This window comes from Hordeum vulgare, chromosome 4H (assembly GCF_904849725.1).
Source record: "Hordeum vulgare subsp. vulgare chromosome 4H, MorexV3_pseudomolecules_assembly, whole genome shotgun sequence".
Taxonomy (NCBI): Eukaryota; Viridiplantae; Streptophyta; class Magnoliopsida; order Poales; family Poaceae; genus Hordeum; species Hordeum vulgare.
Window position 1 is genome coordinate 578,905,931 of NC_058521.1, and position 20,384 is coordinate 578,926,314.

Consider the following 20,384-nt stretch of genomic DNA (forward strand, 5'->3'; position numbering starts at 1 on the left):
TCAAGAGGTAGTCAATCTTTGGCTACACACAGCATTTATATATGATGTGTAGTACACCAAATCTACTAGTGAGCTGTGTGACAACTACCAACACCAAATCTACTTGTGAGCTGAGGCAACTTCGGGAGCGCGGGCTCCAAACAACCTAGAAGAATCACACGAGAGGCCAGTTCAAATAGGAATGACATAAACAATGCATGAACCAAACAAGTAACAACAAGTGACCCATATAACTGGACATCAGCCCCTTATAGTCCAGGACAAGGAAAACGAGCACAAACCAAAGATGCTTCCGAGACAGAAAAAACAAGGCATGGGAGAAACAAGGAAGACAACAAAGAATGTACAATGGATAGGTACCTAAGAAAGTTAAGCAGGAAAAAACAACAAAGAATGTACATTGGATAGGTACCTATGAAAGTTAAGCAAGGAAATTAAACCTCCTTGATAGGGACAAGCAAACAAACACAGCTAAGAGAGACAGCCAAACAACCTAGAGGAATCAGAGAAGCTAAACTTTAACCTAGGCAAACATGAGAATATCCTTGCCAGCAACAAGCAAACAACATAGCTAACAAATACATCCAAACAACAAACAAACAACATAGCTAACACAGACAGCCAAACAACCTATAAGAATCACACAAGGTGGACTCTACCTTAGCCTAACATGAGGATTTTCCTAACAAAAAAAACAAACAACACATCTAACAAAGACATCACACAACATGTACTTTACCTTAGCCACGCATGAAAACATCCCTGACGGAAACAAGCAAACAACATATAACACACATACAAGAAAACCTAGAAAAATAGTGAATCGGTCCGACGAGGGAAAGAATCACCTGGAAGTAAAGCCCCTCGTCCTCCTCGAGCAACACGGCTTCCAAACAACCTAAGACAATCACACAAGCGGGCAGTTCAGATACACTCATGTACACATAAAAAACCTACAAAATCACTAGAGCGGGCAGGCAAGAGGAGAGAATCACCTGCAAAGCAACCAGATCGGCAACCGAGAACAAAAGGAGACCCCACGTAGGTGCTACTGAACCAGACGAACCTGGACACATCCATAAATTTCAGATCACAGACGTATACACATCTAAGAAACCTACAAAATAACCAGAGAGGATAAGCAAGAGGAGAGAATCACCTGCAAAGGAACCAGGCCGGCAACCTCGAACACAGAGGACCGAGATCAAAGAACACAAGCAGACCTAGACAGATCCTCGAAAAACAACAAAGCCCTCGATGAGCACACGCACATCACAAACGAATGGGTAATCAGACGACCAAATAATCACCTCAGCCATCCCTCTCCGGTGTGCTCCCTCTCCAGTCAGCTCGCAAAGCAGGTCCCTCTCCACACCATGTTGTCATCCTAACTGTGAGGCATATAGAAAAGTAAGGAGCAGGAGAGGTAGGAAAGCCATGAACCATCGCCTATTCATCGGCTGTCTGTCCCACCCCAAGTACGGAGGCAGGTCGAGGAGGAAGAGCGGTGGGGGCGGCGCCGGTGATTGGGAGCAAGAGCGCTCGGTCCAGAAACCCTAGTCGGACGAGCGAGTGAGAGCACGAATCGATGTGCCCGAGCGCACGGCCTCATATGCCTCCCGGCCGATCTGACGAGCGAAAAAGCACACACACGCGCATGACATCTAGGAGCAACAAATGACATATGGGCCCCAACCAGCGAAAGGCCCACACAGCAAGGACTTCTAGTTGGAAAACAGCGAGCAAACAGCAGGCCCGCGATAGGAGGCAAAAAATCATAAATACCCTCGGCGGGGAGGCGTATTTATCGACGGTGGCATGCCCTCCCGCCGCCGCAACCACTCCGCACGCGAGCCCCTTCTAGCCACAGCTGATGACATACGGGGGCCAGCCATCGAAAGCCCCACATGTCAGCGACAACTGGCTGGATCACTACGCGATGAGAGAGGATTTCCGAGCGAATTTCAACTGCACACGGTTTTGGATCCGGCCGACATCTCTCCAAACACAAGATCCAACGGCCAGAAAACCCAAATTGCTTAGAGCGCGGGGGTTCGAGCACGAATCTTGTTTTAGGATGCATATACTTGTGTGTATTCTAGAAAATAAATAAATTATTCTTACATTGATCGATTTACCGTGCCACACATTATACTTTTACAGAATGCACTACTCTAGTGGAAGTAGCGTGAGATGATACACGATGAGTACCAAATCATAATGCATAGAAAGACGAACATTACAAGAGATAGCAGTCTGCAGTATATGTGGTAATTTCAGGGCTTAATTCCAGCCCTTGTTCATCAACTCCAACGCCGACTTGACGAGGGAACAGACGCTGGTGTCGCGGCGGCTGAGCCCGACGCTGCCGGAGAAGACGTTGAAGCACTCCAGCTGCGAGGTGGTCCTGGCCACGTGCCTCAGCTCGCTGTCCATGCCGAGCTCCACGAACAGGGACACGTAGCGCGCGTCCGACCGCATCATGGCCATGGCAAGCTCTATGGTGTACCGTCGGGCCCGGGGCACGTCCATGGACGGGCGGTTGTACTCCCGCAGCACCTGCACCAGCGACCTCGCCAGCACCGTGTCCACCACGCGCGCTGCGGCGAGGCTCCCCCGGAGCTCCCCTGGCTCCATGAACCGGAGCATCTGCGCCGCGAGCCCGATAAAGATGTTGAGGATCTTGGCCTTCTCCACCGTGATGCACCGCAGCACCTTGGCTGCGCCGACGGTGACCCCTCTCAGTTGGAGCTGCCACTCGTCACCCGAGTAGCAGCAGAGGTTGTGCATGATCCTGGCGGCACCGACGACGACGACGGGGTCGTTCAGCGCATCAACGAGACGCCCGATCCCTCCGCCAAGAGCCATTAGGATCGCCCCGCAGTTCTTCTTGTTCTCCAGGGCCAGCATCGCGAGCGCCTCGCCGGCCTCTATCCGTACAGCGTCCGCCTGTTGACACTCCTCCGGCAAGAACGTGGTGACCAGCACGCTCACCACGTCCCCCGTCCCGCCGATGATCTCCCTGGCCTCCTCGTCCATGGCGAGGCTCGTGAGTATCTGGATGGCCAGCTGATGCAGCTCTGACGGGACCCTCTTTTCGTGCCACCGCAGGATCTCCCTGACGTTGCTCACGGTGAAGACGATGTCGGTGAGCTCCCGTCGGAGCAGCTTCCCGGTGTACCCCGTCGTGCCGGCCAGCCTCTTGACCACGCGGAGCGACTTCTTGACCGCCTTGAGCCTCATGTCCCTCGGCGTGGTCGCCGCCAGCGCATGGTCGATGCTGGAGTAGGAGATGATCTTCTCGAGGAGGCCTCTGGTCTTGCCGATCTTGTCGCAGTTGTCGTGGTCTTGCGCCAGCTTGTTGAGGATGGAGAGGCCGAGAATGTTGAGCTCGTCGAGGTCGGCGTAAAGGAGCGACGCGACGGACTCCATGGCGCCTGGAATGCCGGTGACACGGAGCGCGACGAGCTTCCTCCCAGTGAGCATGGACACGACGACGGCCGCCGACCGGCGGACATCGCGCTCCGAGGAGCCCTTCCAGCTGAGCATATCGATGAGGCGCTCGATGGTGGGCGCGGAGACGCCGATCCTGCGGAGCGTGGCGTCGGCGAAGCGGTCAGACTCGGCGAGCGCGACGAGGATGCCGGCGCCGAGGCTCTGCTCCTCGTGCGAGCCCGCGGTGATGAGGTCGTCGGCGTAAGAGACGAGGCCCATGTGGAGGCCGTCGAGGATGCTGCCGTCGAGGCAGCGCGAGTAGGAGTCGTAGAAGAAGCGGCGTACGGCGACCTGGCCGTAGTCGCCGGCGAGGTTGCAGTCGTCGGCGACGCACTCGAGGAGGCGGCGGTGGCCCACCTTCCACTCCCACAGCGCCTTCTCGGCAAGGAACAGCAGCGCCTCCGCGAGCGCGAGGCCGTAGAAGATGTTGAGCGCCGCGGCACGGTTGGTGCGGGCTTCCTCGGTGCCGCCGTAGTGCTGGTGGATGAGGCGGACGAGGGAGAGCGAAACGCACGCCGACGCCGAGAGCAGCTGCATCCAGAAGAAGGCGGGGACGGCGGCGCGGGAGGCCTGGTGGTGCTGCCACTCCAGCTCATGGCTGCGGCCCAGGATGCGGGTGCCCTCGATGAGGAGCAGGCCGGTGATGCACCAGAAGTCGGTGCCGCTCAGCGTGATGGCGAAGCCGCCCAGCAGCACGACCGTGGCCCAGACGAAGGCCAGCGTGCCCAGCCGGCTCGCCGCCTTCTCGAGCACGGCCAGCTGCAGGGCCAGCACGGTGAGGCGACGCTCCGGCGACGGCCGCGCACCGTCTTCAGCTTCAGGGTTGCTGCCGGAGCGGGTGGTGCGCGGGTACGGCATGGCCTTCTGCGGCTCGAACAGCGTGGGCAGCTGGTCGGGGATCTTGACACGGATGCTCTGGGCGGCGAAGCTCGGGGCGCGACGATCCATTGGCTCCAAGTGCTGTTACTTCACTAGCGTGTGCTGATGATTGCAGTGGCCAAGTTTGGTGTGTGTGCGTCTCGGCGCTACCTCGGTGCTATTTGTAGGCGGGAGTCCAATGCATGCATGTGATGATGACTGGGGGCATTTTAAACGTGGTGGTTTATTGCTTGCGTGCATGAGGGTGGGTGTCCGTTTGGAGATATTCTGAGATGGACACGCACCTCCTTTTTTTTAGAGAGCTTTTTCATTCGTACTACTACGAATCAGTATAAAAAAGTTAACCCTTACAAGCATACTGAAACGCAAACACAAAAAACCATGAACACCTAAAGTACTCAAGACAACCATAACAAGAAGATCTCCGGAGCCCTCTGTCTTTATCCCTGAATCTTGAGAGAAGACCCCTGCAGCAGAAGGATCTGCAACGAGTCGTAAGCAGGTCATCATCTTCGACCACGATACAATTGCCGCCATGCTGCTTCCTCCTTTCTTGACACCAGCGTTGAGAGGGCATGGACATCAATCCAACACACCTACAACAGCCATCATCATCTTTGGCTTTGAATACCGCGAAAAGTGTCCCTTCCGGAAAGAAGAGAACTCGAGTCATCCGACCGGTCCAGCACCGCGGCCGGGCCACCGCCCGGACAAAGCAGGATCTCCCACCCGCATCAGCGCAGAGGAAGGAGAAGAACAGCAGCAACAAATCATACCAACAAGGAAGAAGAAGGGTCTTCGTCTCCCAACATCCATCGCCCATCTGAGGACCCAAACGGCCAGTGCCAATGGACCTCCAGCCACCATAGCCCGCGACCTCGACGAGATCCGGGGATCCCCAACCCCGCTGGCTCCTAGGCGAAGGCAAAAGCCTCGCCTGACCGCGAACGGAGCCCTTGAGAAACTTATTTCGACGCGACACCACCGCAACAGCCTCGACAATGTCTCCTTCAACCCTAACCCTACCACACATCCACCTAGCGAACAGACCCGAGGTTCCCCCTCTCTTCGACCGCCAGAGCGGCCGACGGAGAGAGAGGGAACCGGTGGTATCACCGGCGCCGTGCTAGGAACGCTCATCGTCTCCCGATCCTACTTTTTCGGAGCGATAGCGATAGCCCGCAATCGACCCTCCTTTTTTCTTGTTACCGGAGAATGTTGCTATTGAGGTAGCACAGGGACGGGACGTGCCTAAGGGCATTGTACGGCCATTGTACGATGCAATGTGCTTTGAGAATAGATCAAGTTTTTCTTAACGGTTTTGCTAGTTTTTAGCTAGCTCGGAAATAGTTTGGTCTCAATCACCTCTATACCTGGTACATTAATGCAGATTCATACGTGTATAGTTTTCTTTTATTTCTATATAGTTTTCTTCCATTTCTGTCGTTGCTTTTTGTGTGTGAGCGAGTCAAGACCGAATCTTTGTGTGATTAGGACCAGTATTGGCTTTTCGATGCTAATTTTTCTTTATCTTTCTTTTTGTTGGTCCTGTGCTACAATTTCTCGTGGGAGAGAACCTGAAACGAGGTGAGCTTCTTTTTTCTTTTTTGAATTTCGTTTTCTGGTTCTTGTTGTCATTTGATTTTATTTTTATTTACTATTTCCCTATTCATATTTTCCTACTTTCTGTTTTAGTCTTTCTTTCTTGTACATGTAAACGCTTTATAACTAATTTATTCCACTCTTTTCCCTTTTCCTAAATAAGCGTGTTCATTTCATTTAATTTAATGTTCGTTTGTTATCGTATATTATAAAATTATCTATTTAGGCTTTTATTATTTATTACTTTTTAGTGTTTTTCTTACTTTTTAGTCGGTGTTTTTTTAATGTTCTTTTTGTTTTCTTTTTTATATTAATGACATTAATATTCAAAGTCGGTTTGCAACAGCAAGATTTAAAATGTGATTGCAATTGTAAATATTTAAAGTTGAGTCGCAACTGCAAGTATTCAAAATCGGGTGGCAACTGCATGTATTCGAAGTCGAGCCGCAACTGCAAGTATTCAAAGTCGGGTCGCAACTGCAAGATTTGAAATGTGGCCGCAACTGCAAATATTTAAAGTCGGGTCGCAACTGCAGGTATTCAAAGTCGGGTGCCAACTGCATGTAATTCGAAGTCGGGCCACAACTGCAAGTATTCAAAGTCGGGTCGCAATTACAAGTATTCAAAGTCTAATCGCAACTCTAAATATTCAAAGTCAGGTCGCAATTGCAAGTATTCATAGTCGGGGCGCAACTGCAAGTATTCATGATCAGGACGCAACTACAAGTATTCACTGACAGCTCGCAACTGCAAATCTTATTTGTGCAGCAATTACATGGAAAAGCTAGAATCAAGTTGTTTTTACTAAGAAAAAAAATATTACATCACAATTCATATAATAAGGACACACTACTTCTTTGTACAAGAATGTTTAGTGGTCAAACTAGTTGAAGCTAACAAGCCATTACGTAAGTTTTTTTGCTTATTATTTTTTCTCTATCTACGATTTCTTTTTTCAAAGATGCGACGTGCAACAATAAGAACTGAAAGAGTAGTTATTGGCCGGTTAGATGGGGCGCATAGCAACAACAACCAAAATATGACATGTCAGCCCAAAAGAATAAAATAATGGGCTAAAGGAAACGAAAAGGATAAATACAAAATACAATGATATTATGTGAATGAGATCCTAAAAAAGCTCATCTAGCTGAGTTCTAGGCATTCCCTTTTCTTAAATATCAGTGCTTATTTGTATAGGATAGACGTTTAATTATACAACTTTTTTTGCAAAAATAAACACGAATGCTTTAGAAATTCTAAGTACCTATCTATACACCTAGTATTGTACAAGGCTTTGCTACATCTACGTAAATATTTCTACGTAGGTTTACGTGAAAGATGGGTTGTAACGTTTTGATCGGAAGAGAAAAACTGGCATGGCCCCCACCCCACAAAATTCAGGGAGAGAGAGAATTAGATTAGGAAGGTTAAGGCCCGGTTCTTTTAGGCGGCTTAAAACATAAATTGCCTCTATCCAGTTTAAAAAATAAGTTGCTCCTAAAATTTGTTGAGGCTTGTAAATTAGTTATCACATAACTAGTTCAAAAGCCCCAATAAATAAAAGATGCGGCTTATGAAAAAAGCTGGAAAGGAGGCGGCTTATTTTTTAAGTCGTCAAAAGAATTGGCCTTAAGTAATATTACGTAGGCTAGTTAAGTAGGTTTAGGATTATTGCATTGTACAAGGCCTAATACTGTTGTTAAGGGCCTGTTTATAGCAAAGTATTGAAAAAATTAAAAAACTTGAAAACTATAAAATTTTAACCTATAGGCACAAAATACCACAACTTTGACATACAAAAGTTTTCTAGAGTATTAAGAATACTGCAAACATGTTTGGCTATGCTTACATAAAAAAAGTACTCTGGTTCTCTCATCGTGTCGTTTTCTCACCGTGTTCAGTTTTTAAAAAAAGAGGTATGGGGCTCTTTTTATTATGCAGAGACAATACCGCGGTTTGGCAAATACTCTAGTATCAAAACCACGGTTTTTAGGCGCAGCCAAACAATCCTTTGTAAATAAAACCACAGTAATGTGAAAAACTGTAGTATTATTAGAATACTTGAAAAACACTTTTCTATCAAAGTGGGCCTACATCTCAGTCACATTGAAACTAGGTTATGTCTCGGTAGATCTTGCTTGGAGATCTGTAAAAAAATTGAAAAAAGAATTACTTTATATATATATTATTGTATGTCACTTGATTGAGACTTGGTTAAGGCTGAGTTGATTGAGACCTAGCCAAACCTCGTGCGTAATGGTCTTTAGATGTTTGCCTTTGGATCTGTCATATATACTACTAATTAAGTTATGAACTATATATAGTAGTCGTAGTAGAAGAAGAGACAAAGCTCTCTGGAACCTGACAAAAAAACAAAGGGTTTGTCTAAGACACATCTAGATGTGATATAGTTATTGCACATATAAATAGCTAAATCAAGCATAAAGAGAAAAAGAAAAAGGAAATACACACACGAATCTTCACGTATGATCAATGATATAGGACTTAGATATGCAAAACTTATCTCACATCTAGATGTGTTTTGGCAAAACCGAAAAATCGGTTTTGCCAAAACACATCTAGATGTGAGATAAGTATTGCACATCTAAGTCCTATATCGAAGTTTTCTCATGGCCTCTGTTTCAAAAATAGCTGCAAATGCTTCATGGAGTTTGAAATTTTCTATCCCCACACAGCAGCCAAGGTTTGATGCGATGATTATCTCAAGTTTGGGAGAACCATGGTGCACCTTTTATTTTAACACGAAAAACTTCCGACATATTCATCAAACATCATGGCAGTACAAAGAACACAAGAAGCAATAGAAATTGCATTCATGTTCGTAAATCATCTAGCAAAGTCTACAAACACTGAAGCAAGCTGAAATCACGGCGACAATACGACACACACCACTGATGACCCACAACTATAGGGGATCAATCGTAGTCCTTTCGATAAGTAAGAGTATCGAACCCAACGAGGAGCAGAAGACTCTGGTAAACAGTTTTCAGCAAGGTAATAAATGCAAGCACTGAAAGTAGCGGTAACAAGTGATGGTGTAGCGAGGTGAAACATAGCAAGTGAAAAGTAACAAGTAACAAGTAGTAGCAACGGTGCAGCAAAGTGGCCCAATCCCTTTTGTAGCAAGGGACAAGCCTGGACAAAGTCTTATAGGAGGAAAAACGCTCCCGAGGACACACGGGAATTTCTGTCATGCTAGTTTCATCATGTTCACGTGATTCACGTTCGTTACTTTGATAGCTTGATATGTGGGTGGACCGACGCTTGGGTACTGCCCTTACCTGGACAAGCATCCCACTTATGATTAACCCCTCTCGCGAGCATCCGCAACTATGAAAGAAGAATTAAGACAACGTCTAACCATAGCATTAAACTAGTGGATCCAAATCAGCCCCTTACAAAGCAACGCATAGACTGGAGTTTAAGCTTCTGTCACTCTAGCAACCCATCATCTACTTACTACTCCCCAATGCCATCCTCTAGGCCCAAACATGGTGAAGTGTTATGTAGTCGACGTTCACATAACACCACTAGAGGAAAAGACAACATACAACATATCAAAATACCGAACGAATACCAAATTCACATGACAATTATCAGCATGACTTATCCCATGTCCTCAGGAACAAAAGTAACTACTCACAAATCATAATCATAATCATGATCAGAGGTGTAATGAGTAGCATCAAGGATATGAACATAAACTCTTCCACCAAGTAATCCAACTAGCATCAACTACAAAGGGTAATCAACACTACTAGCAACCTTACAAGTGCCAATCGGAGTCGCGAGACAGAGATTGGTTACAAGAGATGAACTAGGGTTTGGAGAGGAGATGGTGCTGATGAAGATGTTGATGGAGATGACTCCCCTCCGACGAGAGGAGTGTTGGTGATGACGATGGCGATGATTTCCCCCTCCGGGAGGGAAGTTTCCCCGGCAGGATCGTCCTGCCGGAGCTCTATATTGGATCTACTCAAGTTCTGCCTCGTGGCGGCGGAGAATCTATGAAAAAGCTCCGCCTTGATTTTTTTGTAACGAAACCCTTCATATAGCAAAAGAGGGGGGCAGTGGGCCGTCACGGAGCCCACAAGCCCTGTAGCCGCCACCAGGGGGTGGTGGCTACCAGGTTTGTGGGGCCCTGGTAGCTCCCCTCTGGTACTTCTTTCGCCCAGTATTTTTTATATATTCCCAAAACATTCCACGTTGATTTTCAGGGCAATTGGAGTTGTGCAGAATAGAGGACTCAGACTTGCTCCTTTTCCAGTCCAGAATTCCAGCTGCCGGTATTCTCCCTCTTCAAATAAATCTTGCAAAATAAGAGAGAAAAGGCATAAGTATGGTATCACAAGGTAATATAACAGCCCATAAAGCGATAAATATCAACATGAAAGCATGATGCGAAATGTACGTATCAACTCCCCCAAGCTTAGACCTCGCTTGTCCTCAAGCAAAAACCAAGTTCCATAAACATGTCCACATATTTAGGGATGAAGGTGTCGATAAAACATAATACGTACATGAGGGCATCATGATCACACATAGAAGAGCAATACATCATAAAGATTCTTATGGGAAAGTAACAATTCCTTCACAAAGCAAAGTATGAAGCAAAAAACCTTACGGAGAAGTAGGCAACAACAGTCCATAGTCATTGAAGCAATTGCAATTTATCATAACATCAGAAAGAGTCAAATAAGAGCTTGTAAAGTAAACCCACATACTCAATCATCTCTTTTGTTTTCCACAATTGTTACAACTCACGTGGTACTCATGGTATCAAAGTTTCAGCTGGACACAGAGGAAGATAGGGGCTTATAGTTTTGTCTCCCAACCATTTACCTCAAGGGTAAAGTCAACAATAATAAAGCATAAGTACTCATCTCCAAGTTGATATATGAATATAGATCTTTCCCAAGCATGTGACAGTATCCAAGACAAAGGAAAAATGGGGAATTGGTGAAGATCACCATGACTCTTACAAGGGCAAAAAGTAAAGGTACAAGATAGGCCCTTCGCAGAGGGAAGCAAAGGTTGTCATGCGCTTTTGAGGTTTGCATGCGTGTCCTGTTAGTGCGGAGGAACGTCACTTTATATTGCCTCCTGTGATAAAGAACTTTATTATGCAATCTATCGCTTTTATGTCTTCCTCATCACAGGTTCGTATAAAGCTTATTTTCCACACACTAATAGATCATACATATTAGAGAGTAATTTTTATTGCTTGCACAGATGACAACTTACTTGAGGGATCTTATTCAATCCATAGGTAGGTATAGTGGACTCTCATGGCAAAACTAGTTTGAAGGTTTATGGATGCACAAGTAGTATCTCTACTTGGTGCGGCAGTTTTGGCTAATATGAGGTGGAAGCAATCGTCACATGCTAAGGGATCTCTAATCATATAACATTGTTTGGAACCAAGCAAACACAATTCATTATGTTGTCTTCCTTGTCCAACATCTACTTCTAAGCATGTAATAGTTTTGTGAGTGCTCACAATTATAGAAAGTGTCTAAGATGATATATTTATATGTGAACCTCTCTTTCCTTATTACTTCTTATTAATTGCAACAATGACTGAGGTCTATGTTGGTCTATTCTCAACAAGTTTCAATCATCATACTTGTTATATGTGAAGCTATCACTTTCCATAAGATCATCTCATGATCTTTCATGCTATCTTTATTTTCATACTTTTGATCACGGCACAAAGCAAAGCCCTTGACTAAGATACTCTTTATTATATAGCTCGCAAGCTCGAATACATCGGGGGAGACACAAAGCAATAGACTCAAACTAAACACTAAAGACTTATTCCACTAAGAGAAGAAATAATAACTGAAAAGGAAAGAAATAAAACAAAGGTAAAAAGCAAAAGATATAAAGGTGATACGATACCAGGGCAACTCCCCCAAGCTTGGCAAAATCCAAGGGGATTGCCCATACCAATGCTTAGTTGTCTTCCTTTGGTGGTGATGGTGGTGGAGTTGTTGGAGTAGTCTGATCCTCCATCTTCCAGGGCATAGGTGCCCCATCATGGCAGGATGAACGAGTCGCCGGAATCCTCAAATCTGCAGCCAACCGTATTGATTTAAATCGTATTGATTTAAATCTATACTCATACTCACAGTTTTGGTTTTGCAGGTCATAGATCTGGCCCTGAAGTTGATCAACCCTGTCATAGAGCCTCGAGAGGTGCTTCCCAATGTCAATGGCATCCATCTTGTGATTGCTGGTGAACTCCATGATCACCATGCGGTTGGCGTGAGTCCACGCTCCACCATCCCTTGGCACTTGAAGACTTGTTGCTCCATTGCTTTGAGCCTCGTCTCCACGCTTCCGGTCTTCTTAGGCCCCTCAACATCACGGATGTGCAACATCCCCTCACTCATCTTGATAGATTGAGGGTGTTTCAGCACTTCCGTGAGATAGGGATTGATGACCTTCTCGAAGATCTTGTCCTTAGGAGCTTTTGGGGAAGTCATGACGATCTAGAGCTGCAACAGAAACAGGCTCGAAACGAAAATAGAGGAAAACTGCGCGATACGGAGATCAAAACCCTCGGGCGTATATATATAATGATTTTTTCTGGACCAGAAGGAGTGATCCGCAAGAAAACGGAGTCCGGGAGGCACACGAGGTGCCCACAAGCCCTGTAGCCGCCGCCAAGGGGTAGGTGGCGACTACCAAGCTTGTGGCCGCCTCGTGCGCTCTCCGGACTGCTTTTTATTTTTCTAATTTTCCAAAAGTTCCAAAACGGAGGAAATTTCCTATTGGAAAAGTTTCGGAGTCCAATTACTTACCGAAACACATACCTCTTCGTTTTCAGGGTCAGAAACAGGCCGATAGACATCCCTTATGTACTCCTTTGGAGTTATGATATTGATGATATTGGTCTCAACATTTATGGGAGTACCACAGATATAATGCTTGATTCTTTGCCCATTTACCACTCTAGGAAAATTACCTTCCGTGTTATTGATTTTGATGGCACCGGAACGATATACTTCCTCGACAACGTAAGGACCTTCCCATTTAGAGAGAAGCTTGCCTGCGAAAAATCTTAAGCGAGAATTGTATAGCAGGACATAATCACCTACATTGAACTCTCGTTTCTGTATTCTTTTATCGTGCCATCTCTTAACCTTTTCCTTGAACAACTTGGCATTCCCATATGCCTGGGCCCTCCATTCATCTAATGAGCTGATATCAAACAACCACTTCTCACCGGCAAGTTTGAAATCGAATTTAAGCTCTTTGATTGCCCAATAAGCCTTGTGTTCTAGCTCAAGAGGTAAATGACAGGCCTTACCGTAAACCATTTTATACGGCGACATGCCCATGGGATTCTTATAAGCATTCCTATAAGCCCATAGTGCATCGTCAAGTTTACTAGACCAATTCTTTCGAGATCTATTGACAGTCTTTTGTAAGATCAATTTGATCTCCCTATTAATCAACTCCACTTGACCACTAGACTGAGGATGATAAGGAGATGCAACTCTATGGCTGACATCATACTTAGCAAGCATCTTGCGGAAAACACCATGAATGAAGTGTGAACCGCCATCAGTCATCAGATATCTAGGGACTCCAAATCTTGGGAAAATGACTTCTTTAAGCATCTTAATAGAGGTGTGGTGATCAGCATTTCTAGTGGGGATAGCTTCTACCCATTTAGTGACGTAATCCACAGCAGCTAAGATGTGAGTGTACCCATTGGAACTCGGGAAGGGTCCCATATAATCAAAACCCCAGACATCAAACGGTTCAATGACAAGTGAATAGTTCATAGGCATTTCCTGACGCTTACTGATGTTCCCTATTCTTTGGCATCCATCACAAGAAAAGACAAACTTATGGGCATCCTTGAAGAGAGTGGGCCAATAGAAACCTGATTGCAATACCTTATGAGCATTTCTATCTCCAGCATGGTGTCCTCCGTAGGCTTCGGAATGACACTTCTACAGGATCTGTCCCTGTTCATGTTCAGGTACACAACGTCTAATAACACCATCTACTCCTTCCTTATAAAGGTGAGGATCACCCCAAAAGTAGTGTCTCAAATCAAAGAAGAATTTCTTCTTTTGCTGGTAGGTGAAACTGGGTGGTATGTATTTGGCTACGATATAATTTGCGTAATCAGCGTACCACGGTGCGCTATGTGAAGTGCGGATGACATTTAGTTGCTCATCAGGAAAGTTGTCATCAATAGGTCGTGGGTCATCAAGGACATTCTCTAGCCTGGACAAGTTATCTGCTACAGGGTTATCAGCACCCTTTCGGTCAACAACGTGCAAATCAAATTCCTGTAGCAGGAGAACCCATCTGATTAGCCTAGGCTTAGCGTCCTTATTTTCCATAAGGTACTTAATAGCAGCATGATCAGAGTGAATAGTGACTTTGGAGTCAACTATATAAGATATGAACTTTTCACATGCAAACACGACTGCTAAAAACTCCTTTTCCGTAGTGGCATAGTTTCTTTGGGCACTGTCTAGAGTTTTACTAGCGTAGTGAATAACATTCAACTTCTTGTCAACTCTTTGTCCTAGAACAGCACCGACAGCACAATCACTAGCGTCGCACATGATTTCAAAGGGCAAGTTCCAATCAGGTGGTTGAACAATAGGTGCGGTTATCAAGGCCTTCTTAAGTATTTCGAAAGCTTCCTCACAATCCTCATCAAAAACAAAAGGAACATCCTTCTGCAAGAGGTTGGTAAGAGGCCTAGAAATCTTAGAGAAGTCTTTAATAAACCTTCTATAGAAACCAGCATGACCTAGGAAACTTCGTATACCTCTGATATCTGTGGGGCAAGGCATTTTCTCAATTGCATCAACCTTAGCCTTATCAACTTCAATGCCTTTCTCAGAGATTTTGTGTCCTAAGACGATGCCTTCATTAACCATAAAGTGGCACTTCTCCCAATTCAAGACGAGGTTGGTATCTTTGCATCTCTGTAAGACTCGATCAAGGTTGCTGAGGCAATCATCAAAGGAAGACCCGTAAACGGAGAAGTCATCCATGAAAACCTCGACAATCTTTTCACAAAAGTCAGAGAATATAGCCATCATACATCTTTGAAAGGTGGCAGGTGCATTGCATAAGCCAAAAGGCATACGTCTATAAGCAAAGGTACCGAAGGGGCAGGTGAAAGTGGTTTTCTCCTGATCAGATTGTGCAACAGGTATTTGCGAGAAACCTGAATAACCGTCTAGAAAGCAGAAGTGTGTGTGTTTGGATAGCCTTTCTAGCATTTGGTCGATAAACAACAAAGGATAATGATCTTTCCTGGTTGCCTTGTTCAGTTTCCGGAAGTCTATCACCATCCTATAGCCAGTAATAATCCTTTGTGGGATTAATTCATTCTTATCATTAGGAACGACGGTGATACCTCCCTTTTTAGGTACGCAATGTACTGGGCTTACCCAATCACTATGAGCAACAGGATAAATGATTCCTGCTTCCAGAAGCTTTAATATTTCTTTTCTCACGACCTCTTTCATCTTAGGATTTAATCTCCTTTGATGATCAGCAACTGGTTTGAAGTCAGGATCAGTTTTAATCTTGTGCTGACATAGAGTGGGACTAATACCCTTAAGATCATCAAGAGTATATCCAATAGCCGCACGGTGCTTCCTCAAAGTTTTTAGTAACTTCTTCTCTTCGTGATTCGAGAGGAGAGCACTAATAATAATAGGATATATCTCCTTCTCATCAAGGTAGGCGTACTTAAGAGTATCAGGCAACTGCTTAAGCTCGAACACAGGATCACCCTTCGGTGGGGGAGGATCCCCAAGCAGTTCAACAGGCAGATTATTCTTGAGAATAGCATATTGCTCTAAGACAATTTTATCTATCTCATCTCTTTCATCCATATGCATATCATTTTCATGCTCAAGCATATATTGCTCTAAAGGATCCGTATGAGGTACGGCAATAGAGGCAAGAGCAATGATTTCATCCCTACCAGACGACTCCTTTTCATGGGGTTGTCTTCCAAACTTGGAGAAGTTAAATGCATGAGACACACCCTCAAAACTAACAGTGACAGTCTGCTTAATGCAATCAATGTGAGTATTGACAGTGTTGAGAAAGGGTCTACCAAATATGATGGGACAAAAGCTATCTTGTGCAGTAGCAAGGACGAGGAAATTAGTAGGATACTTCGTCTTACCACACAGGACTTCTACGTCTCTCACAATTCCTAGAGGGCAGATAGTGTCTCTATTAGCTAGCGTAATAGTGACATCAATGGGTTCTAACTCAGTAGGTGCAATCTCATCTTTGATTTCATCATATAGGGAATGGGGTATTGCACTAACACTAGCACCCATATCACATAAACCATGATAACAGTGATCTCCTATCTTGACAGAAACAACGGGCAAGCCAACTACAGGTCTGTATTTGTCTTTCGCGTGAGGTTTAGCAATTCTAGCACAGTCCTCACAGAATTTGATAACATGCCCGTCTATGTCTTCGGCTAAGAGATCTTTGATAATAGCAACACTAGGTTCAACTCTAATTTTCCTCAGGGGATGCAAGTGGTCTAATGTAACCCCTACGTATCACAGTTGGAGCTTTAGAATAATCCTTTTTCCTAGCAGGGTATGGTGGTTTCTCAGCGTAGGCACAAGGAACAATAGGATCACTAAAGGCAATGACTTTCTCCTCAACTAGATTGGGTTTAGCTATGTTGACTTCTACAGGGGGATGATATTTAAACCACTTCTCTTTGGGAAGATCAACATGATCAGCAAAATATTCACATAGAGAAGCTACTATCTCAGAGTCAAGTCCATACTTAGCGCTAAAATCTCTAGAAGTGTTTGTTTCAACAAAAGATTTAACACAATCAAACTGAAAATTCATACCTGACTCCTTACCTTCTTAAAGCTCCCAATCTTCAGAGTTACGTTTGATTCTTTCCAATAAATTCCACTTGTGGTCAATATCCTTCTTCATAAAAGAACCGGTACAAGAAGTGTCAAGCATGGTATTCATGAGAAAGCCGAGCATAAAAGTTGAGTGATAATTTCTCTCGAGAGCTCATGATTGGGGCATGAATATAGCATTGATTTAGGCCTCCCCCAAGCTTGAGCTATGCTTTCCCTGTCACGAGGCCAAAAGTTATAAATATAATTCCGATCACGATGTACTAAATGGATAGGATATAACTTTTGATGAAATTCCAATTTCAACCGATTGTAGTCCCATGATCAAGTATCATCACATAGCCTATACCATGTCAACGCCTTATCCTTCAAAGATAAAGGAAAGACTTTCTTATTTACCTCATCCTCGGGCAAACCTGCAAGCTTAAATAAACCACAAGCTTCATCTACATAGATCAGATGCAAGTCTGGATGTGAAGATCCATCTCCTGTAAAAGGATTCGTCAGCAGTTTCTCAAGCATACCCGAAGGAATTTCATAAAAGATATTTTCAGTAGGTACCTCAGGTTGAGCAACAACTCCTCGTGCTTCCGTTCGTGGTGAAGATACCCCGAACAAACTCCTCAAAGGAACAATTTCCATAGTGACAAGTGACAATAAATTTCAGCACAGTATATAAATGTTTCCTTACCAAATTTCACTTACCAAAGGCGCTTCACTACCCGGCAACGGCGCCAGAAAAGATTCTTGATGACCCACAAGTATCGGGGATCAATCCTAGTCCTTTCGATAAGTAAGAGTGTCGAACCCAACGAGGAGCAGAAGGAAACAGTTTTCAGCAAGGTAATAACTGCAAGCACTGAAAGTAGCGGTAACAAGTGATGGTGTAGCGAGGTGAAACGTAGCAAGTGAAAAGTAACAAGTAGTAGCAACGGTGCAGCAAAGTGGCCCAATCCCTTTTGTAGCAAGGGACAAGCCTGAACAAAGTCTTATAGGAGGAAAAACGCTCCCGAGGACACATGGGAATTTCTGTCATGCTAGTTTCATTATGTTCATATGATTCGCGTTCGTTACTTTGATAGTTTGATATGTAGGCAGACCGGCGCTTGGGTACTGCCCTTACTTGGACAAGCATTCCACGATTAACCCCTCTCGCAAGCATCCGCAACTATGAAAGAAGAATTAATACAACGTCTAACCATAGCATTAAACTAGTGGATCCAAATTAGCCCCTTACGAAGCAACGCATAGACTGGGGTTTAAGCTTCTGTCACTCTAGCAACCCATCATCTACTTACTACTCCCCAATGCCTTCCTCTAGGCCCAAACATGATATCACTAGAGGAAAAGACAACATACATCATATCAAAATACCGAACGAATACCAAATTCACATGACTATTATCAGCATGACTTATCCCATGTCCTCATGAACAAAAGTAACTACTCACAAATCATAATCATAATCATGATCAGAGGTGTAATGAGTAGCATCAAGGATATGAACATAAACTCTTCCACCAAGTAATCCAACTAGCATCAACTACAAAGAGTAATCAACACTACTAGCAACCTTACAAGTGCCAATCGGAGTCGCGGGACGGAGATTGGTTACAAGAGATGAACTAGGGTTTGGAGAGGAGATGGTGCTGATGAAGATGTTGATGGAGATGAATCCCCTCCGACGAGAGGAGTGTTGGTGATGACGATGGCGACGATTTCCCCCTCCGGGAGGGAAGTTTCCCCGGCAGGATCGTCCTGCCGGAGCTCAAGATTGGATCTGCTCAAGTTCCGCCTCGTGGCGATGGAGAATCAACGAAAAAGCTCCACCTTGATTTTTTTTGGAACGAAACCCTTCATATAGCAAAAGAGGGGGGGCAGTGGGCCGTCACGGAGCCCACAAGCCCTGTAGCCGCCACCAGGGGTGGCGGCTACCAGGCTTGTGGGGCCCTGGTAGCTCCCCTCTGGTACTTCTTTCGCCCAATATTTTTTATATATTCCCAAAACATTCCACGTAGATTTTCAGGGCAATTGGAGTTGTGCAGAATAGAGGACTCGGACTTGCTCCTTTTCCAGTCCAGAATTCCAGCTGTCGGTATTCTCCCTCTACAAATAAATCTTGCAAAATAAGAGAGAAAAGGCATAAGTATGATACCACAAGGTAATATAACAGCCCATAAAGCGATAAATATCAACATGAAAATATGATGCAAAATGGACGTATGAACCACTAGGACAAGAGTTGACGAAAAGAACATTATTCCACCTTCAGAAAGTCATTGTCACATCACCTTGATGAACAAGACACATGTCGTAAACATACTAAAAACACGTAAAAACGAATTAGAAGCCTCCTCACCAGCAAGGACCGGCGGGCCAGATCGAAGACGGCGCCGGCCGGAGGCGGGGAAAGCCTAGACACTTGGGAGTCTTTTTGGGAAAAAAACCTAGTGAGGGTTCATCGGAAAGTAGGGTCGGTTAGCAGCAAACCTGGCCAAACGGGTCGTGCTAGTCGGGCCGGCCCAACAACCCGCAGGCCAGGCACGACACGGGTCCGGCCCGACACGACTTAAACGGGCCGTGCCAGGCATGCGGCATGCCTCGGGCCGTGCCTGGGCCTGGAGACTGGGCACGCGGGCCGGCACGGCACGACCAGTTTATTTTATTTTTAGATATTTTTAATATATATATACATAATATATGACCCAATGAACCTAAAAAGAAATCCATGAAGCTGAAATTATGCAGCCCAGCGTGCTAATCGGCCAACAGACCGGCCGTTTAGTAACCGGACCGTGCCTAGGTCTGAAGACGCAGCCCACGGACTGACACGACACGGCCCGGTTACTAAATGTGCCTCGGCGGGTCGTGCCGGATCAGGCAGGCACGTTTAGCGACGACCCGTTTGGCCAGGTATAGTTAGCAGGAGGCTACTAACCATGGCGTTTGGCGTACCTCCAATCACCCTTCCATCAGCCATGGGATCCGCATCAATAGTCATTTGACTCGGTCAAAGCTAGCTTTGAATAGAAACATCGTGAGGGCACATATGGGCCGTTCATTTTAAAATTGCGGACATCATGAAAACCAAAACTGGAGCCGAGGAGGCGAGCACCCACGGTTCCACTTTCTTGTTTCGCTCACGCTGTCATGGGCGCAAATGCTGTTCTCCGCGAGGCACGTCATTCGCGGGATCGAATGGGTTAAGGTTGCTGCGTCGCCCAGCTCTCCTGTCCAACAAGAGCAAGCGCCTTTCAGTTAGGCCCAACTCCGTCTATCTTCCTTCGGTTCTCATGCTACAATGATCATCTCGCCTCGGTGGCTGCCAGACTTCCTTCGGTTGAGATATGATGAAGATGAATATGTCGGTTTCCAGCTGTGATATGAAGATGCATATGTTGTTTAATCATCGAGAAATTTGGCCTTGGTCACGTGGACACAACCGATTGCCCCCCTGCGGACTCTGTCAACGAGTGGTGGGAC

The 20,384-nt window shown here is 45.4% G+C and overlaps 1 protein-coding gene across 1 annotated transcript; it reads right to left on the minus strand.

Annotated features, from left to right (window-relative positions):
• Positions 1 to 2,145: 2,145 nt before the first annotated feature.
• LOC123450804 lies at positions 2,146 to 4,443 on the minus strand. The gene has a single exon (XM_045127888.1). The coding sequence runs from the start codon at positions 4,441 to 4,443 to the stop codon at positions 2,284 to 2,286; it is 2,160 nt and encodes a 719-aa protein (XP_044983823.1). The 3' UTR covers positions 2,146 to 2,283.
• Between the last annotated feature and the right edge of the window lie 15,941 nt (positions 4,444 to 20,384).